Source organism: Sus scrofa, chromosome 2 (assembly GCF_000003025.6).
Source record: "Sus scrofa isolate TJ Tabasco breed Duroc chromosome 2, Sscrofa11.1, whole genome shotgun sequence".
Taxonomy (NCBI): domain Eukaryota; kingdom Metazoa; phylum Chordata; class Mammalia; order Artiodactyla; family Suidae; genus Sus; species Sus scrofa.
In genome coordinates, this window is record NC_010444.4 from 999,935 (window position 1) to 1,024,159 (window position 24,225).

The window sequence follows — 24,225 nt, forward strand, 5'->3', positions numbered from 1 at the left end:
GCAGGTGCTGCACCCGGGGGCAGCGGGGTGGAGCGAGGAGGGGTAGAGGGGAGCTGGAGGTGCCGAGATGCCCGTACGTGGCACCCGGCGGCTTGGTCTTTCCTGGGCTGAAGGCCATGGGCGAAATCCGGCTGGAGAGACAGCTGCGGCGGTTGACTGCGTCGGTGTCCCTGAGGCTTTGGGTGTGGCGATCGGGTGCGGAGGCCCAGAGCAGGTGCAGGCTATGGGCAGCGGAGGCTGCAGACCGGCCAAGGGGAGGCCTCAGAAAGAGGGTGGGAGAGAGTGTGCCCTCGGGGCTGGAGACCGCCGAAGCCTCCAACTCCCAGGCTTCCTCCCAGCCTGCGGGGCCCTTGGGACCGGCGGACGCTGGGGGTCGCGGCCGGCGACCCGGCTGTCCCTCCGGGGCGCGGGCAGCAGGTGGCGCTGCCGGGCTGCTCTCCCGGCTCCGGGGGCGGGAGGGTGGGAGCCCGAGGCCGGCGAGGAGCTCGCAGTCGACCCTCCCGCCCCCCGTCCCCCCGGCCCACGGACCTAATCTGGGGAAGCGCGGCCTGGGGCTCCCCGAGGGGCCCTCGCTGCGTCCCCGCGCCGCAGGTGTTCGCCCACTGGGGCCGGGACGCGATGCCCTCGGGCTGGGCGCGGAGCAGGTGCTCACCACGCCCTCCGCTCCCGGCCCCGGACCTGTGAGGGCGCGCGGGGGGCCGGGAGCCCCGGGGGCTGCGGCGCTTTGAGGATGAAGGGCGCCGCGGCGGGCCCGGCAGGCTGCGGCCGGGAGTGGGCGCCGCCTTCCCGGCGTGAGCTCAGCGAGGGCGGCCGGCGCCCCCACCGCGCCCAGCCTCCCAGCCCTCGGAGCCTGAGGCCGGCCCGGCTGTGCGCGCCCGAAGGGCGGGGTCGGGGCTCCCAGGAGAGAGACCCCAGGGGCCGGAGAGATGGGAGTGTTTCCCGAGGGCCCCGAGGCCGGCTGCTCCTGCCCCCGCCCAGACCCTCCGGGCGCCCCTCCACCCGGGCTGACGCCGCCCGCCAGGGGGACGGCCCCGCCTCTGCCCGTGGGACCGCGCCCACTGCCCCTTCCGGCGGGGCAGCCTCAGCCTTTCTCTGCTGGGCCCTTGGCCTCGGGGAGGGGCAGGGCAGCCCGCAACCCGCGGGGAGAGGGGAGGGCCCCTTCCGACGGCCGCAAATCCGGCCCCTCCTGCAGTGTGCGGTTCGGTCGACTCACGGGGAAGGGACTTATCAGCTGCTCCCGCGCCGTCTCCTGGTTCTTTATCCACCCTCTGCCCAGCCACCAGCTTACCATCTCCCCTCCCACACCTGACCACCAGCAGAGGCCAGGAGCAGAGAGGGGCGGCCCTGGGCCGGGGAACTTCAGAAAGGGTAAGGTCCCCGTGGGGGCCAGATCTGAAATCACGGGAGGAGGAGCTCAGAGAGGGAGCCCTGGGATTCTCTCCCCCACCTCTGGGCCCCACGTGAGATTTCAGTCCTGCAGGCCTGTGGTTGCCCAGTCTTGGCCCAGATGTCCAGCGGCCAGAGCAGTGGGACCCCACTAGCTACAGTGTGTCCAGAGGCGGGTGGGCGATCGGCTGAGCTGGGGGTCCTGGGAGATGATGCAGCAACGTAGTGCAGGGTGGAGCCTCCTTAGGCCAGGCCTGGACTCCCTCGGTCTGGGGCCTGTGCACCTGGGGGGCAGGGAGGGGGCTGGAGGGGTCTCAGTGCCAGGGCCTGACTGGGAAAGAGGCAGAGAGGAAATCTCATTTCTGCCTCTCCTGGGAGGCATCAGGAGGTGGGGCATCCTGCCCTCAAGTCACCTGGGAGCCACAGAGGTCGCCAACCTGTGTCCCCCCCACTCTGGCACCGGGATGGCTGGACTTCATCCTGCTTCCCCAAACGTTTCCGGGTGTGAAAACCCTTTGGAGGGCGGGGTGAGGGTGGGGCGCTCTAGGATGGGGCTTTGTTTCCTCTGCTGGCGTCAGGCGCTCAGGCCCTGCTCCTCTGGGCAGACTCCAGGACTCTGGCCCCCCCCCCCCACTGCTATTTCAAGCTCTCCTTGGTTATTTATAGCTATGACCCACAGCCAATTGCATCAGGCTGAGTCTGGCTTCGGAGGCCCGATGCCAATGGTGCCACCAGCCCATGCTGGGCCAGTCACCTGCCCTGTTGGGTCTGGGCAGAGGCCCCAGGTGTGTGCGCGGAGGAGCGCCCTGGCTGGACTGGGACGCCTGCGAGCCCTAGGAGCGCAGGAGCAGGGGGCGGGATGGGGCCGCCTCGCCTCATCCAAGGCCGGGAGAGGGCTTGCCCTCCGTTCCCAGACATGCCCCGCTGGACTGTCCTGAGGGCAGGCCTTCACTGCTCTGGTGTCACTTGGCAAGGCCAAAAAAAAAGAGAGAGAATACCTTCTTTGGTCCAGTCCGCAGGGCAGCCCCTCCCTCCTTGCCCCCTAGCCCTTCTCCATAAAGCTATCATCGTGTCACCACTCTTTTTTTTTTTTTTTTTTTTTTTGGTCTTTTTAGGGCCACACCTGCTCACCATATGGAAGTTCCCAGGCTAGGGGTCTAAACAGAGCTGCAGCTGCCGGCAATGCCAGACCCAAGCCGCGTCTGCGACCTACACCACAGCTCACGGCAATGCCGGATCCTTAACCCCCCAAGCGAGCCCAGGAATCAAACCCGCAACCTCACGGTTCCTGGTTGGATTCATTTCCACTGCGCCACGACGGGAACTCCACCACTCCTTCTTAAAGACACCTGATCTGGAGACCCCTAAGCCCTGGGAGCGCCTTCCTAGTCTGGACACCCACCCCCTGCCAAAAAGAGTGGAGTGTCTCTGGGGGCTTTGGTCTGGTGAGCCCACTGACTGGGCTGGGGCTCAGCCCCGCCCTCGCCTGTCTGTGTGTCTGTCTGTGTGTGTATGTGGGGGGCAGCCAGTCTGTGTGTGGGAAGATGGGACACCAGCTGCCCACTTGCAGTCTTCAGACACCCAGGGGCTCCGTGGCGTCCCCTGGGTAAGGCAGAGGGCCTCTCCCCTGCTCAGGACAGGCCACTTCCTGCAGAATGGAAGACACCCTCCCACAACCAGCCATCCGGCGCCACACAGAGCCGCGCCTCCTTTCTCATCGGCCGGCACCTTGGCCAGAGGAGGTCAGCTGCCACATGGCCCCAGCGGGGCTCCCTCCCACCTCTGCCCTCTCTACACGCCCCGGGATCTCCACACCCAGCCTGGCCTGCCGAGGCCGGACCACCAGCCACGGCCTTGGTGAGAAGGGCTGTCTTCACGCTTCCCTGCTCCAAAGCCCCGCAGGTCTGAGCCTCCGAAGCCTCTTGACAGATCCTGTTCCAGGAGCAAGGTCCGAGCTGCGAGGGGCCTGAGACGCCGCTGAGCCTGGCCCCTCCGGGGTTCATCCAGGGGCTGCTCTGCCTGGCGGGGTGGATCTGGCAGCGCAGGGGACTGAGTCACTCCCCAGCCCTGACTCCCTGGGGGACCCGCTGTGGGCCTGGGTCTCTGCGGTGGAGTCCAGCCCCGAGACTGGTGGTTGCGGGTAATTCATTGAACGTTCCCGGGCATCTTCTCTGAGCTGAGACTGGATGCCTGTGGGGGGTGGGGGTAAGACGCGGTTTACTAGGCTGACTCGTGGCGGGCACTAGGTGTGGGACGGAAGGTTACCACTGGCCCGGCTTCCCTCCCTCCCTCCCTGCTGTCTCCCAATTACCGTCCATCCCTCTGCTAGCACCCTCCCGTTTACCCATCCGTCCATCCATCTAGGGGTCCCGTGTGCTCAGTGATAAGGAGCCCAAAGGGATCCATGAGGCTGTGGGTTCGATCCCTGACCTCGCTCGGTGGGTGAAGGATCCGGCGTTACCGTGAGCTGTGGTCTAGGTCGCAGACACGGCTGGGATCTGGCGTGGCTGTGGCTGTGGTGCAGGCCAGCAGCTGCAGCTGCAATTGGACCCCTAGGCTGGGAACTCCATATGCTGCAGGTGCAGCCCTTAAAAAGAGAAAGAAAAAAAAATTCAATCTACACACTCAACTAGACACCCACCCATCCACCTTCGCATCTGCCCATCCATAGACCCCTGTTCACCCGTCACCCACCCATCCGTCTGCCCTCTCACCCTCCCGTGCCGTCTTCTCACCCCTCCACCTACCTGCCCACCCATCCGTGCACCCCTGCAGCGTAAGTGCCTGGTAATCAGCCCTTTTGATTGGAAGGCTGGTGACGGACGCTAAGCTGTTGATTCTCGAGGCGTCCGTTGCAAAGACACCATCCGGCACAAACACACTGCCAGCCACACAACTAAAGAGCCGGCTGCCCCCCCGCCCCCGAGGGTCCCCACTCAGAAAAGCCCCGGCTGGCCTGGACCCCTGACCTTTCGTGTGACTTCACCTTTCCCTTCTTGAACCTTGATTCCCACTCTTCGGTCTTAATTCAGCAAAAAGCACGCAACCCGAGAACCCCTAGGCCCCCTGCCCCCGACCTCAGCAAGCGGGGCGCCCCAGGCCTGCGCTTCCGTGCACCTTCGGGCCCTGTGAGGGGAGTACGTAGGGTTTGCCCACGTTCCCCGAGGGCTATGGCTGAGCTGGGGGGTGGGCAAGGCTCTGTGGGCCTCCACCAGCAGTAGAGGCCGGGCGAGGACCGCGGGCCTTCCCAGCAGAAAACTGCCAATAGGCTGAGGTCAGCCGCAAGCAACCCACGCCACCCATCCATCCGCCCATCCCACACCCCCCTAGAGACTAAAGCTCTTGGCCTGGGGCTGGGGAGACAGGCAGAAGCCAGGAGTGCCCAGCTTCCAGGGGCCAGGCTGGTGGTGGAGGCAGGTGGAGGCCAGCCTGTCAGAGTCCAGATCTAGCTTCACGACCTGCCCTGCTCGGCCCTGGGCAGACCTCTGGGAACTGGGGGACTCGGTGAATGGCCCCCTGGACGCCAGTGCCACTGGCCACTCAGAGTCTTCCACTGGCCCCAGGGTCCTGAGGCCCTCAGTCCTGCACTGGTCAGCCCATCTCCTGCTGCGTTAGGGGCGGGGGGACGCCCGGCTCTGTGCTATTTGAACAACCATCAGCTTTTCCAGTCCTCCTCTGGTTTATTGACTCCAAGGGGCTGCTGGAGTTATAAATAGATGTTCCTGGGCTAAAAATAGCCTCGTAGAGCCACTGCTGCTGCTCCCAGCTTTCCGCTAGGATTTTCAGCAGGATTTAAGGACCCCCTGCTTCCCCACAGCCCCCCAAGAGGAGCGGGCCTAGCCCTTTCTGTCTCGATTCCTGTAACACATATGGATCACACATGCACGTGTGTGCTCACACACACACACACACACGGGTGTGGTCACACATTTGCACAGACACACGTCTGGCTGGTGTCACTGGTGGGCCACCTGCCTGCGTGCAAAGGGGGAGGGTCCTTTGGATGAGCCGGCCAGACCTCTGAGAAGGGTCAGCCCCCTGTGGGGGACCCGCACTGCCTCGGCCAGAGGGCCGTGGGCTGAGGGCACCGCCCTGGTGGGGAGACCGTGGGAGACGAGAGGGTCCCAGGAAGCCGGGAGCGTGGCGCCTGGCCCGTCGCAGAGCCGCCGTGGTCGTCACAGCTGGCCAGCTGGGGAGTGAAGAGGAGAGAGGTCTAAATCTGTTTCTTTTTTTTTGGTCTTTTCTCTTTTTAGGGCTGCATCTGCGGCATACAGAGGTTCCCAGGTGAGGGGTTCAATCGGAGCTGTTGCCACTGACCTACACTGCAGCCACAGCAACACCAGATCCAAGCCGTGTCTGTGACCTACACCACAGCTCATGGCAACACTGGATCCTTAACCCACTGAGTGAGGCCAGGGTTCGAACCTGCATCCTCATGGATCCGAGTTGGGTTTGTAAACCTCTGACCACGATGGGGCCTCCAGTTTCATGAGTGAGCTCCCTGGTGGCCTAGTGGTTAGGATTTGGCACTTTCACTGCTGTGGCCTGGGTTCAGTCCCTGGTCTGGGAACTGAGATCGCACATCAAGGTGCTACATATGGTGGCCAAAAATAAATAAAAATAAAATAAAAGCTGCTGCTCTGCGCCGACGCTCAGAGCTGCAGCTGTAGACACGCACACCAACCCCCTGAACCCCGCCGCTGCCGCACTCCCGCCCCCCACAGCCTGGCCGGGAAGGAGCCGGCCTGCAGGAGGTGCTGCCTCCAGGGAGAGGAGCCTGGTGGCTGCGTGCCAGCCGGGCAGACACATGGGTGCTTCCCGGCCTGTGGCCCTCGGAGCCTTGTACCTTCAATAGGTGGTGGAAACAATAGTTACAAAGCCAGTTGCAGACACTCTCTGGCTTAGACTCCCATCTCTGTCCAACAGGAGGTGCTCTGGTGTGGTGTGCACCCCCCACACACACACGGAGGTCTGCGGGGCAGCGTGGAACCATCCACAGTGGTTATTCTGGAGGGGCGTGGGGGGAGTTGAGGGGGCAAAGCTGAGTTTCTGTCGCACGTGGCTCTAAGCTGGCAGCAGCCTCACAACAGAGGCTGTTCTACACACCCCCCCCCGCCGCCCTGGCCGACCTGCCCGCTGGGTTCTGGGTGGCGGGCAGTGGGTGGAGTTCCAGGCCCCACAGCCCAGCGTCCTGGCCCTGGGAAGACACCCCCCCACCCCGTCACCCCCCAACACCAACCTGAAGAAAGAGGCAGCCAGAGGCCTGGAGAAAACATCCATCTCAGGTTTATTACAACACGTTGTTTCCAAATACAAAAGAAGGGGACGGGATGGGGGTGCGGGGGGAGGGGTGGCGCTGGGGGCGGGGCTCTGAGGGGGGCGGGCAGGTGGGTGGGCTGCCCGGTCCAGAGAGACCGGGAGCCCTGCGGGGGGACCAGCCACCTCTCCTCCGCTGGACTTTCCAGCAAATAATAGGAGGGGGCTGGGTCCATTCTGGGGGACCCCCCCCCATGCCAGGGCCCAGGGGCCGGAGGGGCGGGAGGGCTGAGAGACTGGGAGGGGACTGGCTGGCGCCTTGGACGGTGTGCGGAGGTGACCAGGGAGGGCTCTGGCCCAGTGCCTGGCCGTCCCCCCAGCACAGGAGGGCAGCTGGGTCAGGACGCAGAGCAAGAGCCTCCACGCGCCCCAGGACAGAAGCCCCAGGACGGCTGCAGCCCTGGGGAAGGACGGGGGCAGGGGCGGCTGCAGCACCTGCCCCCAGAGAGCTGGGGCCCAGCCAGTGGCCCCCCGGGGGGGGGCGTGAGGGGGGCAGTGCATCTTGCGCACCCAGGGTCACCTCAGAAACCCGCCGCGACAGACAGACGGACGGGAGGCAGATTACATATTCGACCATCAGAATCATTAACCAATAATAATAAATACTTAAACCTCTCATCCATAGATTGCAAATACAACAATGATAGCTTATTTTCTCGGGGAACGGGGTGGGGACAGAGGGGACAGGGACAGGACTTCTGCTCAAAGGAGGGGGGACAGGGACACAGGGCTGGGAGCCAAAAGAACAAACAGAAGAAACAGCCGAGGGCAGCTGGGGGCAGACCCCCCTCCCCCGCCGGCTGGGGACTGTCCTGCCCCGGCCGGCCTTCCCCCCTCCCGCCAAGCCCCTGGCCTCTTCCCAAGGTGACCAGCCCCTGCCCCTAGACGGAGGTCAGGGGACACCTACTCCTGCCTCCAGAAGCCTCGGGTCCCCTTGACCCGAGAGGGCAGGGGCGGTGGGGCATTTTCTCCCGCCCGCACCCCCAGGCTGCCCCACCCGGACCGACCGGGCATGTCACCTGGAAGACAGCTGGAGACTCCGCAGGGGCGGGCTCCCCGGGGACCCTGTGGGGGCTGGGGCGGACAGGGGACAGGACGCCTCCTGCACCTGCTCCCACAGGGATCTTCCCCTGCCTGCAGGAGGCCCTCCCAACTAAGGCCCCCACCCCCACCCCCAAGCCTAAGGGTCTGGGAGTGCCAACGGCCCCTCCCTCTGCAAGGCAGCCGGTCCTCAGGGACATTCCTGCACTGGCTGGGAGCCTGGGGGGCAAGAGCCCAGAACAAGACCCTAAATGCACCTGCCCCCAGACCAGCGAAGCCAGCACTGGCTTGCCCAGCGGGTCCCTCCGGCCTCCCCTGGGGCCAAGGTCCTCCTCTTGGCAGCTGGCGCTAAGGGGCACCCACAAAGCTGAGGAGAGGGGGACAGCCTCCTCTGAGCCCTGGACCCTGGACCCAGGCTCTGGCAGGAGTGGGGGCCCCCGGTCACCTGACACTCTTCACCTGGCCCCAACCCTCTGAACACCCTGGTCCCTCAACACCTGCCAGGCCACAGGCCCGGGGGATGGGCAGTGGGGGTGCTCTCTGTGGCACCAAGACCTGGCGCCTCCAGCAGCCAGGGGGCTGGCAGCGCCTCCCCGGCCACACCCACTGGGGTGGGGGGGGCACCTCCTCCCACCTATGGCTTTGGTGCCGAGCCTGGGAAAGCAGAGAACAGGAAGAGGTGGGGGCGGGCAGGGCGGCTCTGCGGCTCAGTTTGTGGCAAAGTTTTTTTTATCCTTTTTCCCCTTTTCTTATGTAAAAAGTGCAGAAAAAGCTCAGCAGCCTCTTTGCAACGGTCAGCAGTGTTTCCTGGGGGAGGGGGTGGGGAGGGGACCCCAGGCCTGGCACCCCAGCTTGCAACCGAGGGTGGCCTCATATTGCTTAGAAACATGGGTTTCGGTTTAAATACCAGACAGTAAAAATAGAGCTCCGGGGACCGCCCGCACTGTTGCCAAATCATTGCCAGAATGAACAGCTTAAATAAATAAAAAATCGAAATATTTACTTCTCGATAAAAATCGCAGTAAAACCATTTACCTTTCTTTGCATTATATAGAATATAGATTTCGGGGGGGGGGGCCGCGGTCAGGACACCTCGATGACCTCCACGCTGCCCGAGAAGCTGGCCTGCTTGCCCAGGGCGGCCAGCTCCTCGCCGCGCGCGCGCCCCTCCACCATGCCCTCCTCGAACTCCATCTGGCAGCTCCGGCGCTTGAACTGCGTCTCGGGGGCCGGCTCGTCCGGCCAGCCGGTCCTCGCTTCTCGGGACTCGGCCCTTGCCTCCCGCCGCCGCAGGTCGCCGCCGCCCGCGCCCTGCCCGCCGGCGCGGCCGAAGGGGACGAACCGCGCACCGCCCGCGCCCTGCGCGCCCTCGGGGCGGAAGCACCAGGGCCCGTCGGGCGACGGCGTGCCCGGCGAGTCGAGCGGCGGCGCCCAGCCCCCGGGCCGGCCGGCTGGCCGGGGCCGGGCAGCCCGGGCGCCGACAGGGCCGAGAGGCCGTGCCGCGGAGTCTGCCGGGCGGCGTCGCCAAAGTTCAGGCCCAGGCCGTGCGCGGGGGAGCGCGCCGGGGAGCCGGCTGGAGGCCGGGGCCGCCGGCGCAGCCGCGGGCGCGTCTCGGGCGCCGGGTCCGGGCTGTCGGGGCTGGGCGAGGGCAGGCCGAGCGCGCCCCCCGACGGGCTGTCCAGCTTGCAGAGCTTGGGGGCCTCCGCGGGGGCGGGGGCCCGGGGTCGTCGGGCCGCTGGCTGGGAGCATAGGCCGACTTGATGTCCAGCGAGAAGGAGCGCTTGAGGCGGTTGGTGTCCTGGAGGCGGTCGGAGGAGAGGTGCAGGCCGCGCAGGCCCTGCTGCAGCGCGCTGGTGGCCGGTGCGGCGGCGCCAGCGGGCGTGGGGGTCTCCCCGCCTGCAATCTGTGCGCCCTCCCTGGAGGCAGTGGCCGCGGCGCTCCCGGCGGCGGCGGCCCTCTCTGAGGTAGGTGGTGGCAGCGGCGGCAGTGTGGCTGCAGGGCCCGGGAGGGGCTCTGGCGTCCCGGGGTGGGAGGCGCCCTCCCCCTGCAGGGCGGCCAGCAGCTTCAGGCTGCGCTCGTACTCCAGCAGCTGGCCCAGGAAATTGAAGTTGGGCGAGATGGACGGGCGCCGGTCCTTCACGAACCTGGCGGGAGAGGCAGCTGCATGGGGCGCGGGCCTGGGCACTCCTGCCAAGCCGCACTGCCCACCTGCCTCTTCCCCGCACCCACCGCGTCCTCTGCTCCGTGTGCTGGGGCTCCGCTCGGGCTGCGAGCCGCTTTCGTGACCAGAGGCAGGTGCCCGGAAAGGCGGGCGGGGGTGGGGGGAAGAGGCGAGGCGAGGCGGCCGGCCGGGGCCGGGCGGGAGGGGCTACCTGTAGGCGTCGTCGGAGGACATGCCCATTGTCTTCATGATGTAAGCGATGGCGATGGTGGCGGAGCGGGAGATGCCGGCCAGACAGTGCACGATGACCTGGCAGCTGGACAGCTTGGCTTTATCTGGGGACAGGGGCCCAGGTGAGGGCTGGGGCCGCCGGCCTTCCCCGACCCACCCTGGCGTGGGGAGCCCCTGTGCCACCCCGCTTCGCCCGCCCGGCCCCTTCCCCGGGCCGGGGCGGGCGGATGCCAGGCCGGGCGCCTCACCGATGAACTCGATAGACTTGTCCAGCCAGGGCAGCAGCTTTTCACAGTAGTTGTCGTTGATGGGAACGCGCAGGAAGCGGCTCTCACAGATGAAGTCAGGCTTGGGGCAGGAGTTGCTGGCATTGAGGACGTAGCTTATTCCGTTTTGGGTCATCAGATCCTGGGAGGGGGGAGAACAGGCTGGAAGCGGGCGGGGCTGGCGGGAGGTCCAGTACCTGCCAGGCTCTCGGGCAGGAGCCTTAGGATCTGGACCCAGAGCCCCTTCTGCCCCCTCCGCTGCCGCTGTGGAGCAAGGGTCCCAGTGCCCGGGCGGGGGGCTGGCGGCCTGCGAGCCCCGGCCTCTGCTTGCGGTAGGCTCCCAGGAATTTGACGGCTGCCTGGGCGGCGGCTTTACTCTCGTCCCTCGTCACCATTTTTCAAACACGGGGTTCTTTCAGGGCTGGCCAGGGGCCCAGTGACATCAGCAGTGTGGCATGTGGGCTGCGCTGCCAAAGGGGCAGGGAGCAGCCTCTCCAGCCAGCGCTGCCAGGCCCTGCCCTGAGCCCTGCTCTGGTGCTCCTGAGCGCCCGGCCCGTGCTTCTCCCACATCCAGCCCCCGTGGGTGTCAGCGTCTTCCTCCCCAGGCCCACCCGGGGGCTGCCTCCAGCTCTGGGGGGTGCATACCTTGTTCAGGACGTCCTTCTGAGAGCCCAGGTAGAGGTGGGGCAGGATGCGGGTCAGGCCCACGCTGGGCGCGGGCAGGCAGGGCTGGGAGAGGCTCATGGGCAGCAGGGCAGCCGGCTTGCCCTCACATAGGCCAGGGAAGCAGGAGGAGAAGGTGGCGAAACCCCCTGCAGGAGTGGAGAAGGCCCATGTCAGCGGGTGGGCGGGCTGGGGCGGGAGAGAGCTGGGCCGCCCACCTACCACGTGTCCCAGCCCCACTCGGTGGGACCCCCCCACACCTGGTGCCTCTGGCCTGAGCACCTGGTCTTGGTGCTGTTCCTGGAGGGCAGCCCTCATGACGGTGACAGTGACGACGGTGGCACGTGCCATGCACCTCTACAGCCGGCCTCTATGCCTGCGCACGCTAATTAGGGGCTGGCCTCACGGAGGACGCGGCTGTGATGCCCGTAAAAGTGGGGGTGGGGTGGCTGACCAGCACGGCGCCCACAGGGCCCAGGCAGGGACGGGCTCCAAGGCCTTCCTGGAGGGTCCGTATCACCAGCCCCTTCACCCCCGGGGCCGCGGCCGGGGGCCAGGCCGGGCCAGGCCTTCCCGCCTCTCCCCCTGGGCTGATGCAATCCCTCCCTGCTTGCAGTTGGCCGGGAGCCCTGGGCAGGCCTTGGATGCCAGGACCAGAAGGCAAGGTTCTGAGGAGCCCTCCCCTGCCCTGGGCATGACATCACCCCCTGGAGCTGGCACAACCCGCAGGGGCACTGGCGTGCGGCTCCATTCCACCCAGCAGGGGACGACGGAGGAGCAGAGGCTGCCTGAGAGCTGGGAACCCTGCAGACTGGGAGCTCGCAGACCACACGCTCTGCACGTGGCTGGCGTGTGTCCCGCCACCAGTCCCGCACCGCCAGACCCAGGGTGGGCGGAGGGAGCGCCTTTGCCGGTAGGGGTAGGAGAGGCCTGAGGGGGCATGCAGGCACACATCCAACTCAGCCAGTGACCGCAGCCTCAGGGTCCTCCCCGCCCTGGGCGCTGCCACGAGGCACGCAGGAGGTGACCTAGAAGCAGCTGGACCAAGGCCTACCCACCCGCGGAGCAGGCAGGGGAGCGGGGCGGGTCCCTGCCCTGGTCCACAGCTGGCACCAGACACCTGGCTGATTCTGGAGGACAGAGATGCCTAGTGGCCTCAGCTCACCCCTGGTCCAGCTCAGGGGTCAGTCTGTCCAGACACCCAGCCAGAATGCCTGCTGGGTGTGCTCCTAGGTCCCAGGAAAGGCATGACTTTCGGGGGCCGTGGAGGTGGGAGATCTCAGGCTGGGGGAGTAGAAGCATCAGCTTGGAGGGGCAGGGGTCCCTTCCTTGGGAACCCGCTGTCCGGATGGGGAGAAGCAGGTGACTGTTAGCATGGCTGATGCCCTGCTCCCCGGTCCCCGGAAGAGGAGGCTGGGCTGGGGCTGGGGGTCAGGCCCTGCTCAGTCCGGAGCCAGGCACCCCGATGCCCCTGCTGGAGGACAGCACCTGCCCAGGAGGAGCAGGGTCTGCACCTGCCGCAGGCCCCTTACTCCCTGCCATCTCAGCCACGAAGCTGGCAAGTGGGGGGCAGGGGAGTGAATTCCATCAGGAGCCCCCCCCCACACACTAAAGGACAGTCTGGGGAGACCTGCTAGCCTTTGCTGCAATTCCCCGGGGTAAGGCCCCCAGGAAACCTCTTCAGGCAGAGCCAGGCAGCTTGGGATGCCCCCTACAACCCCCCCATGGACGCCAGGGCCTCAGATTCCAGTCCTTCCGCGATTTCAGAGCCGCCCCAGGCTCTGGGGATGGGTGACAAGGGAGGGACACGTGGGCCGCATCAGTGCCGGCAGCCCGGCACTCTGCAGGTCCCCGCACTCTCAGGGCCTGGGAATGCGCCCCTGTCCCCCAGGGCTCTCAAGGGCACCTTCCTTCAGGAGGGACCCCCACGCCCCCACGCCCCCACCCTGCTCTGCGCTGGGCAGGTCAGAGGAGCCGGCCGCAGCGCCCAGAGCCTCACAATGAAATCCCCGACTCGGACAAAAGCGCGTGGTCTGGGCGGCACTCCCCCCCCGCCCCCCCCCCCCCGCAATGGGAGCCCGGAGCCCCGCCGTCCCCGCACCCACCCTCCGAGCGGGGGCCGCTCCCGCCTCGGTCTCCGGCCAGGGTCCGGGGACGTCGCGCGCGGGCTGGGGTGCCTGCGGGGACATCGCCGGCCCGCATTCCGCAGCGACGACGCGCACCGGGGCGCAGCCGGCTCCGGGCAGGGCCGCCCGCTGCTTAAAGGGCCAGGCGTCCTTTCCCATCTCCGCCCCCACAGGGCGTCACGGGCGGAGCAGCTGGGGAGGGGGCGTGGCAGTGGTCACAGCAGCCAGGTCTGGACCCCAGCAGGGCCTGCCCGCACCGCCCCCGCAACGAACCTCCTGCCCACTGCGCCCCTCTCCCCCGCTGAGCCAGCGCATCGCCCTGGCTCTCCTCTGTGCCCCCGCCCCAGGGGTCTGGTGCTCCCTTCTGGCCTCTGCTGAGCGCCCACCTCCTTGCTGGGCATCCCCCAGAGTCACTTCCCCATTCTGGGCATCCAGCAGCCCTCTCCGCACTCGCCCCCCCATTCCGACTGGGCCAGGCGGGAGTGTGGGCAAGGCCCGGGGGCTGTCCCCAAGTCTGGGTCCCAGTCTGGCATTGCTCTGAGCATTACTCCCAGCCCCCCATACCATGCAGGGGCCACGACTTTTCCTTGCTGGGCCCTCAGAGGAATGGGGGCAAGTACGCTAACCTTGCCGGGTGAGGCAGCACCCAGGGCTGAGCGAGCCAGCTGGGCACAGCCAGGTCCCTGGGGAGCCCTCCACATCGCGCCCAGCTCGGGGACCCGCCTCTCAGACTCCCAAAGGGCTCTGCTCCCACCTGTGGCCAAGGCATGTTCGGGTGTACACACACACACACAGATACACAAACACACAGACATATGGATACAGAGACAAATACACACACGCACACGCACACACACGCACACGCATCCCCAGCTGGGCCCTGGAGGGTTCCTGTGAACGCCCACACCCGCACGCGTGTAGACGGCGGCTCGCACACCCACACACGACGTCCACCCACACCAAACGTCCTGCATGCCTTCAGGGCTGGCTCGTAGGACACCTCCTCCCAGAGGCCTGCCCAGAGCCCCTGCCAAGCAGATGCTGGGTCCCTACAATCTCTCTCCGGCTGTGCTCCCATGAAACGCCTGCACGAGAGGGCCAGCCAGGCGCCCGTCGGCCACCCCTGCTGACTAGGCTCAGAGGCGTCCCAAGCTGTGTGACGAGGGGGTGACACTGGCACATCCCTGGGACAGGCCAGCTCCACCTGGCCCCGGGACCTGGACCACCGGGAGGGCTGGGGTGGATTCTGGAAGATGTCAGTCGCTGCCCACAGGAGGGAGGGAGCAGTGGGGACCACAGTGCAGCCTGCGCGCGCGTGCGTGTGTAGGGGGCCAGGCTGCTTCTGGGGAACAGGAAGCCCTGTGGGGACCTCCGCTGGCCCCCCAGACAGCGGTCGTGACCACGCAGGCTGTTGCGGGGCACCCGTGCAGCTGGAGTGCTGCATCTACCGCCTGTGTGTAACAGCTCTGCTCAGACGGGGGGTTCTCTGGGGTGGGGCCTGTGCCTCCTCCCCAGCCAGGGAGCTCTGGGCAGTGTGAGTGTGAGTGTGTTTGCACGCATGGGGAGTTTCCAAGGCAGACCACATCTTCGCTTAGATTCCCTGTCCCCCCCACCCCCCGTCTATACCAGGGTTTCCTCCTGTCCACCTGCTCGTGGCAGGAGTGGCCTCTATTGGTGGGGGCTCGGGGGGAGGGGGAGCTCCCAAGAATTCCAGAGCTACAGGGGTTTGCCCCCCACCGGGCCCCCACTGCCCAGACAGCCCCTGGTCCCTGGGCTTCCGGCGGAGAGCAGAGGCGCGTCCAGAACCGTGACTCCCGGGCCAGCCCCGCCCCCGCCCAGCCGCCAGGGGCCGAGAGGCAGGGGGCAGCCCCGGACGCACCTGTGAGGATGGCCACGCTGTCGAAGCAGCCGTCCAGCTTGCTGAGCAGGATGGACAGGAAGCTGTCTGCGGCCAGCACGCTGGCATCCCGCGTGCTCTGGTCATAGACCACCACGTGCTGCGGCTCCGTGGCCTCCACCTGGGAGCCGGAGGCAGAGGTCAGGCCACTGCCAGGCACCTGCCGGCCTCCCCACCCCCTGCTGCCACCACCTTGCTGTCTCCAGGGGAGGGAGGGCAGGCAGGCACCCAGCCGTGCACACCTGCACAGGTCTCCATGCCCACGGCCACCAGGCAGAGCCTCGGAGCAGGGTGGGCCAGGGGGACACCCACTGCCCCTGCAGCTGTGCCCACGTGGGTCAAGGTACCAGACACCACGGGCTGGGCCGTGTGGAGGGACGTGGGTGAAGGCAGCGGGGCTCCCCAGGTGTGCGAGGCTGGACCTGGGAGGCACCCTTTGGGGGTTTTGAGGTGGGGGACTCTCCTTCCCTCTCCAGCCAGTGATGGGGGGAACTGGGGGCTGCGGCAAGACGCCCCCTCCTCAGGCGCAACAACTCAGGCGGCAGCAGCTGGGAGCTGGGGTTCCGCCGGCCCCCGCCCCCGTGCCCAGGCCCAGACGTTGAGTGGCTCTTGCTCAGCGACCAGCGGACGCCCCCGCCCCCCGCGCACACTCAGCCCTTAAGCCAGCTGAGCTGCCAACCCCGGGCCGGGTGATGTCACCGGCAGCCAATGGGAGGGCGCTCTGGGGGGAGACCTCGCTGGGGGGTGTTAATCACCAGGATCCCCTCACTGGAGGCTGCAGGGAGCCGGCTCCTGCCTGGGGGGTGGGGGGGTGGGGGGACGCCCATCTGGGCCCTCTCCCCCCGGCTCTGCGACCAGGACCCTCCCTCAGCCTCCGGGCTGCTGGCGTGCCACACCGCCCCCACTGGAGGTGCCCCTGCCTTCCCTGGTCACCGGCCCAGCTGTCCCTCCCCCAGGCGGGACTCCACGCTCCTGGGCCTCAGAGATAGGACTGTCCACCGCGGGTGACCGGAGACGTTCTTGGGGGCCCCTGAGAGCACTCGGGTCCCTCAAGAGTCCAAGGGGGAAAGGACTGGGGGCTGGGGACACGGACTGCTGGCCTGAGCCCCTGGGCCACCCGTCCCGTCCTCAGAGGGTGCCTGACCCGCCGCCACCCCAAGGTCCCTCTGCCGCCAGCGTCCCCTCCTCAGGCCCCTGTGCATGGTCGCCACGCTCGTCCTTTCAAGGCCTCTCGCCGAGCCTCTGGCTGGGTCCCTGCCCTGTCGCGCTTGGGGAGACGGCTGCGTGGGGACCCCGGGCAGACAGAGGCTCCGGTGGCCGCGGAGGCCTCCCCAGGAGGGCGCCGAGGCCCCAGGGCGGAGGGGGGTCGGCAGCCCGGGCGGGTGGTACCTGGCTGCGGGCGGCGGGCTGGATGAGCTCCGCGATGGTGACCTTGCCCTGCTGCAGCCGCCGCTTCACCAGCTTGGAGCAGCAGATGTTGACGGAGCTGAGCACGTGCCAGCTGTTGTACTCCACGAAGGAGCGGCTGTCAATGACCAGAGGCCCCCCGGGCCCGCCCCGCAGCAGGCTGGCCAGCTTCTTGGCATCCATCACCTTCCGAGGGAGCCGGTCCCCGGCCATGGTGTGGCCGTGGGCGGTGGCAGGGGGTGACCCCGGACGTGCGCAGGGGCTGCGGCCTAGGGCTTGGTGGGACCAGGCATGGTGCCAGACCTGCGGGGAGAGGCGGACGGTCAGCAGGGCCGCAGGCCCCAGGCGGGCACTGGGCCAGCCTCAGAGGGGCGGGTGGTGGGGCTGCCCTGCGGGCACCAGAGCACTGAGGTCTGACCCACACTCCGGGAAACCAGCGTTCCTGTGGCTGCCCCAAGAGGTCTTTTTGCCTTTTCTAGGGCTGCACCCGCGGCATAGGGAGGTTCCCAGGTTAGGGGTCGAATCGGAGCTGTAGCCACCAGCCTACGCCACAGCCACAGCAATTCGGGATTCGAGCCGTGTCTGCGACCTACCCCACAGCTCACGGCAGCACCAGATCCTTAACCCACAGAGCAAAGCCAGGGATCAAACCCGCAACCTCATGGTTCCTAGTCGGATTCGTGAACCACTGAGCCACGACGGGAACTCCCCCCATGAGGTCTTGAGCTGGGGGCTGTGACACATTGAGTGGGAAGGGTGCTCAGGACGGGCCTGTCCAGCCCCACGGCCTCCAGGTCACGGCGCCGGCCACTCAGCAGGAGGCAGAAGAGCTCAGGGCACCACAGAGGGAAAGGCCTCAGGGCTCGGGCTGGGGAAGCTGCCGGACGAGGGCCCTCACTTATGCTGGAATGCCATGTTCTGCCCCTCAAGCTCCCAGCACCCCCAGGATGCGGGCTGCTCGCTCACGTGGCCTCCATGTCCTCCTGATTCGATTCCCGGGACCCCTGCGCCCCTCCTTCCCTGTGGCCAAGCCCTCAGCTCCCTGGCAGGCCCTCCCTCTCCGACCTCACGCAGCCGCATCACTCTGTAAGCCGATAATCTGGCCTGGGGGTGGGGGGATGCAGTGCTGCTTGCCCAAGTCAGGGCTCCTGGAACCCGGCAGCCAGGGCGGGGTGCTCGAGGGCACTCTGCTCCCCGGGGCTGCCGGCCAAGGTTTAGGCACGGCGTGGACCAGTGTCCGTCTCCTGCTCACGTGCTCAGAATGGGGGTGACAGTATAGCGGTGGCCTGGGGTTTAGGTCCAAGGATGGGATGTGGTGGGGGGCATCTGAGGACGAAGGTGAGTGTGGGGGACCCAACAGTTAGACCCTGGGACACTCGGCATGGCCTCCAAGGGTTCAGACTCCGGGTGCCTGGAGGGCGGAGGTGGCTGGGGGCATGGGGGCTCCAGAGCCTCGGCAGAAGCCCCTCCTAGGATCAGGTGCCAAGGCTCTGCCACTCCAGGCCCACCTGCCGGACCCCCTCTTCCCTGTCATCTGCCAGGACTGGCCTTTCTCTAGTACCCCCAAGCCTCAGAGCCCCCGCCCCCAGGAGGCGTGCAGCATCAGGACACCCAGCTTGCTCAGGGATGGGAGGGGTCAACCCAAGGTCACAATAAGGAGACTGGACAGAAGCCAGGCCCCTCCCTCTGCCACCACCACCACCCCCCGCCAGCGTGGGGGCGGGGAGGTGCAAGACAGACGTCCCCGTGGGAAGCCAGAGGGGAGCCCCTCAGTGAGCCCCCGGCCTGCAGCCGCAGAGGGTGCCGGGATGAGGCAGCGAAAGACACGTGTCACCTTTCAAACAGCACTGGGGACACGGCTGCCACCATCTCCCTACCACCCTCCCAGGTGAGCTCCAGGCTGGGGCGGGGCGTGGAGCTCACGGAGGAGCAGGTGCACAAGGCAGGTGTGGACCCTGCCCACAGCCCTGGGCTGGGCCCTCAGAGCTGGTGCCAAGGGACGTGTCCGGGTGGCCCTGGACTGGGGGGGGCGGGGGATCCTGTTGACAGAGGCACTGCTCCTCAGGCTGGCGCTCAGGGCTCCTCGACTGTGGGGCCACTAACCTCCTGACAGCCGTGCCAAGTAAATTCAAAAGCAAAAGGGCCTGCCTATTGCGGGGCCCTGCCTGCTGGGGTGGGGGGAACTGCCTGAGTTCTGACCTGAATCTTGTCAAGGCTGTGACAGGCCGCAGCCACCAGATCCCTTTTACGTGCTGGCCCTGCAAGCGTGGCCAGAGCTTCCCACCCTTGGATGTGGGGCCAAGAGTCCAGGTCCGAGGCCCAGCACCCTGAGAGGGCCGCGTGGGGCAAGGACATCATGGCAGGGAGTCCGATGCCCACTGGTCAGGTGGGGACGGTTTACCTCTGCCTGAAACAGAAGCCAAGCAGAAGCTCCCTTGGCGCAGGGACGAAGGACTGGACTGGGGAGAGGCCCTCCTCGCTCCGCCCGGCCAGCTGCCTGTCTGCACCCTCCAGTCCTTAAAGGCGGGCTGTCCACACCACAGAAAGGCGTGGAGGCTGGAGGAGGGGCAGGGAGGGGAGGGTGGGGGCAGGGGCTGGAGGGTGGGCAGCCTGCCCCAGGGCCGGTAACTGGTCCCCGCCCTGCCCCCAGGGAAGCCCCCAGCTCGGCCCTATTAACCACTGCAGCATTGTTATTTGCAGCCAGGGGGACTCATTAGCAAGTTGGCACCTCCATCATCACCATGGCAACAGCAGAGGTGCCAGGCAACCGCTGCTCCTGCGGGCGGCAGCAGGAGCTGCTTGCTCTGCAGAGCCAGGTCCCTCCCCTCCTCACTCGTTCCCACCCCTCTCCGCCCCTGCAGGTGCTCAGTAGCTGGGCCTGGACCACCCCGAGCCGAGCCGGGCTGGCCCCGGGTGCGGCGGCTCCAGCAGCTCCGAACCTTCCTCACCTTCCGAGGCCATGTGCACAGGCTCGCTCTCTCCCAAGCCTGGGAGACTTTCTCTGAAAGGCCAAAGTGTGGCCGGAGCGCCCCTCCTGCACTAAGCTGGCCTCCTGGGGCTGCACCTTCACCCACAGGGCCTCCTTGGACCCGGAGCTCCTGGGAGCAGACCCCTCACCTCCCAAAGATGCAACACACAGATCAGGGCCCAGAGCCGGGCTGTGGCAGGGAGGGCTGGGAGCACTCCGAGCAGCCTTGCGCACACCCACGGGGCTAGAAGCAGCCAGGTGGGCACAGAGGAATCGGACATGGAAGGGGCTTTGGGCCTCCCCGCTGGCTTTCAAGGGCCCACCCCAGGCTCAGCGACACCCCCTTCCCTAGGGGGAGGGCACACAGAGCCTAGTCAGTTGGGAGGGGGGCACAGCCCCACAGACCCCCACCAGAGGGCTGGGAGCCAAGGAGACAGCCCTGGCCGGGCGTGGCCTAGACGGCAGGCCAGGTACACAGCGCTGCCTGGCCCCTGGGCTGCCTACAGGCTGGACACGCCCCTTTGCACACTGCCTGCCTTGGTACTTGCCCCATTCCCACACTCCACCCCACCCCTGTGGGCAGCTGCTCACATGACAGCGTGTGTGCACACTCCTGGGGTCGCTGGATGCGTGCCAAGTGCCCCAGGATCCCAGGACGCCAGCTACGGCCTGGCCTCACACTGGCTCCCACGGCTCCCCGCAGGACATCCGTGACCCTGAGCACCCGTGTGACCAGGAAACTCCCGGCTAAGAGCACCCTCCCCAGGCCCTTTGTGCTCAACATCTAGGGGACATGCGAGCCCCAGGCTGGCGAGCCTGGGAGCAGGCAGCCTGCAGGAAGAGCTGACGGTGAGGGGACCCAAGATGTGGCGAGGTCCAGCTCGCTCTGACCCAGGGGCCGCTCTGGAGGCAGGAACTGCCGCACTTGGAAGGCGGGGGGTGGGGGGGGGACCCTGGTAGGGGTGACCTCCAGGGGGCAGGGGCTGTGTGCTCACAGCGGGGCAGCTCACCGGACCCTCCTGCCCTCATCAGGGTCATCAAACGCTCTTGTGCTGCTCTCTGTCCCGCCTGGGCTCGGCAAGGCCATTCAGAGCCAGCCGGGCCTGGGAAGCTGCGGACTTCGGGAGACGGTGGGGTGGGGGCCCTACCCACTCCGTTCCCAGGGATGGGGCTGAACTGGGATAGGAGGGTTTGGCAGGAGGGTCCTTGAAAGGACAGGCTCCAGGCTGAACACAGCCAGGTTTCTTCTGCTCCTGCCTGGCCTGACGCGGCCCCACGGAGCTGCGGAACTTCTGCGGGCCTCCCGACCCCCGTGTGACATACGTGGGCCAGCGTCTGCCAGTCACTGTCCCCCGGGGTTCCGGCAGAGGCGGCCTCAGCCTCTGGAGTTCTGATGGTCAGACTCTGACCCACATCCCCCCGCGGGGGGTCTGGGACCTTCCTCTCCCTTCCCCACGAGCTGCACAACTAGGAGACGTGCAGAGCAGCCCCTGGCCTCTGCCGCTGGCCGGTGGTCCCTCCAGCTCCCTGTCTGGCCGAATCTTCTGGGCCTGGAGGTCAGCCTCAGCCTGAGAGAGGAGGTGATGCTGGGAAGGGTCCCAGAGCAGAAGGTGACAGGTGACGCCAAGCATCTTTTGGCACTTCGGTCACAGAGGCCACTCTCCCCAGAGGCAGCCTCTGGGGCCCAAGAGCCTCGCTAGGGGCTGAGGGCAGCCAGGGACTAGAACCTGCCCAGCAACTCTCCCGGGGCCCTAGGCCGCTGACTACAGCAGGAGGCATCTCAGTCAGACTTCAGGACAGACTCCCAGCTCCCGGTCACGTGATCTGGCCCCTTTGGCAGGTGCTTATCGACCATCTGAGGAGCCAACACATGGGACATCTGTCCTCCCGAGCAGAGCAGGCCAGGGGGGCTGGATGCCACGCTCATCCCCTGGGCTGCCCTGGGAACAAGGTCTGGGGGAGATGACAGGACCCTCAAGCCTGGGCAGACCTCCAGGGGCGGGGGGCCCGGGGCAGGGCCCGCAGCACCCCACCCCACCCCAGGCTGCAAATAAGACCATTGCGGGTGCCACACTGGATCCTGCCACCTCTGTCCTCCGGCACACGCAGGGCCCTCTCCCCCTCCAACCCCGTCACTGCAGCGCCTGGGCTCCAAGGCCGCCCTGCAGAAGCCCATCCCCGTCTGCGGCAGCACGTCAGAAGCGATGCCCTGGATGGGGCTGGGCCCCCTGGGGCCCCCTCCCCTCCAGGTGGGCCCACCACCTATCCCCCACCCCAGGGTGGGCACAGAGGCAGAAGGAGGCTGGTTGCACTCAGCCTGGCAGTGCCAGCCCCTCCCCCAGCACCCGCGGCGTCTGCAGCAGGCTGGCGGCCGGCCTTTATTCCGCAGAGGCCAGCTGAGCACCCCGAGGTGGGGGGCGCCCATAGCAGCCTGGCCACACGGGGGAGACGATTTGCCCTCCTCCCTGCCGGAGGCGGAACGGGCCCTCTCCTGAGGCTTCCAGAGACCAGAGACCCTCGCCGCCTAGGGCCGAGGCCGTCCGGGGCGCCTGGGGCTCGCGCTGAGGCTCGGGCAGATCCACGCTGGGTCTCAGTGGTCCCCGGGTCCTTAATTCATGCCCCTCCCCCACCGAAATAAGAAAGCACTGCCAGGAGAAAGGCGGCGAAGCCGTGGACCGATGCGGGCCAGGCCGGGGGCCGCCGGGGCTGCGGGCAGCGGGGGAAGGGCTTATCGGTCTGGTCACTGGCGTCCCCTCGAGCCAGGCGGGGGGCCCGTCCCCCGCGGGCCGGCACCGCTCACCTCCAGGCGGTCTCCTCTTCCCTGGCGCCCACCCGGCGCTGCCCTCCGTGCGCTCGCGACGCGGCGCCCACCCCGCGGGGCCGGGTGCACGGGCCGCGCGCCGGTTAACCCCCACCCTGCCGGCGCCCCGCGCGTCCCCGCGCGTCCCCGCTCACCTCGCTCACGCTCGCCTCCGGCCCGCACCCGGGAGCCGCGCCGCGCTCAGCGCGCCAGCTCGGCCCCGCAGCCCATGGGCCCGGCGGGGGCCCGCGCAGCCGGGGCAGGGGCCGGGGGAGCGCGCGGGCCGCGTCGCCGTCGCCGCCGTCGCCGCCGCGGCCGCCGCGGGGAGCGCTCGCACGGGCCGGGGCGCGCGCACTGCGGGCGGGCACGCGCGCTCGCGGCGCGCATCCCACCCCGCGGCTCGGCGGGCGCGGCCGGTGCGGCTCCGGCTCGGGCTCGGGCTCGGGCTGGGGCTCGGGTTCCGGCGTCCGGCGCGGCCGTGGGGGTGGGGGCCGCGGAGCCGGCTCCGCCGCCGCGCTCGGCCGCGAGTGACAGGCCCGGGGCGAAGGGCGGGGCCGCCGGCGGGGATGAGGTCATGCCGAGCGAAAAAAGCCCCTGACGTCACCTGCAGCCAATCAGCGCGCGCGGCTCGGGGGCAGGTGACGTCAGCCGGAGCCCGGGCTCCGGGTGCAGATTAGAGGCGGCGGCCGCAGGGGGCGGGGGGCCGGGCTCGCTGCCACCGCCCGGCGCCCTCTGCCCTCACCCCTCACCCCGGCACCGGCTCTTAAAGGGGCCGCGCGGCGTCCCGATTCCGTGCCTGGGACCCCACTTCCAGGACGCCCTCCCAGCCCCGGTGCTCGGCCCCACCCGGCGACCTCCAGCCTCGTGGCACACACACCCGCCGAGGGGCCGACCGTCCGGCTCCCAGGCCCGAGGGTCCTCTCCCCGCCGGCCTGGCCAGAGCTGGTGCCCCCGCCCCTCCGCAGCCTTTGTTGGTGCGGGGCCTGCCGGCGGGGAGGGCCTTCTCCAGCCCCGGGCCTGGTGCTAGAGCGCACCGCGAGCCCAGCTCTGCGAGGCGCTTTACCTGCGGCCTCGCGCCGACCCTCTCCACGACCCCTGGAGGTGGGAACCTGGTTCCTGCGCTCTCTTCGGGAAGGGAGAAGCTCCGAGGCGAGATGGTTTGCCTTGGGTCACATAGCTCACGAGTTGGTTGCGGGGGCGGGGGGTTCTCTAGTCAGCGCCGTCTCCCCCGTTCCCGCTGACGACCTCCAGCCTTGGTCGCTTCTAGCGAAAAGTCGCCCTTAAGCCGCGCTCGCGGGGACTCGCCTCGACGGTGTGCCCCTCCCCGCCCCCCACAGGCAGGTGAGCGTGTGCCCCCAGCCGATCGCGGTGGGAACACAACTGCTCGGCCGTTTGGACGCTGGTCGTCCAGAGCGGGAACGAGCAGGTAATGACACCTTGGGCAAGTGTCCAGCGCACACGCACTGGCGTGGGTGGGCGTCGGGGAGGCCACCCCGGGAGGGGACAGGCAAGCAGTGACTGGTCCTGGTGCAGACGGGACCACCCCAGACAGGAAAGGCCTTATCCTTACCCCCAGCAGGAGTCCAGAGTGCTGGAGTAGGGAGCCGGATGAGACGGGAGGGCACGCGGCCATGTGCCTACCATGACCCAGTGTTAGCAGGGCGCCGGTGCAGGGGCCCTGGGGACGAAGTCCTGAGAGAGGGGGCTTCGAACAGAGTCATTTGGGGGGGAGGTGGGAGCAAACAGCCTGCGCTTTCCCGAAACCCTCCCCCAGGGCTGCCCGGATGGAGAGCGAGGGCCGTCCCCCTCCAGCCTGGAGCCCCCAGCAGGTCTCCCAGCCCCTCCCAGCCTCCTGGTGTGAGAGAGGCGTCGGCCCCCGGGGAGTGCAGCCCCTTCCCAAGGAGGGTGGGGTCTGGGAGGCAGCCCTCAGCCGAGGCTGGCTGAATGATGGGTCACAAAAAAC

At 67.7% G+C, this 24,225-nt stretch overlaps 1 protein-coding gene across 1 annotated transcript; it reads right to left on the reverse strand.

Moving 5' to 3' along the window:
• Positions 6,655-22,510, reverse strand: DUSP8 (dual specificity phosphatase 8). Its single transcript, XM_021082598.1, is given in 9 exon segments — positions 6,655-9,179; positions 9,182-9,454; positions 9,457-9,887; positions 10,116-10,239; positions 10,384-10,543; positions 11,047-11,213; positions 15,070-15,208; positions 16,477-16,797; positions 22,418-22,510. Coding segments are annotated over 8 exon segments (1,878 nt in total). The 5' UTR covers positions 16,708-16,797; positions 22,418-22,510; the 3' UTR covers positions 6,655-8,826.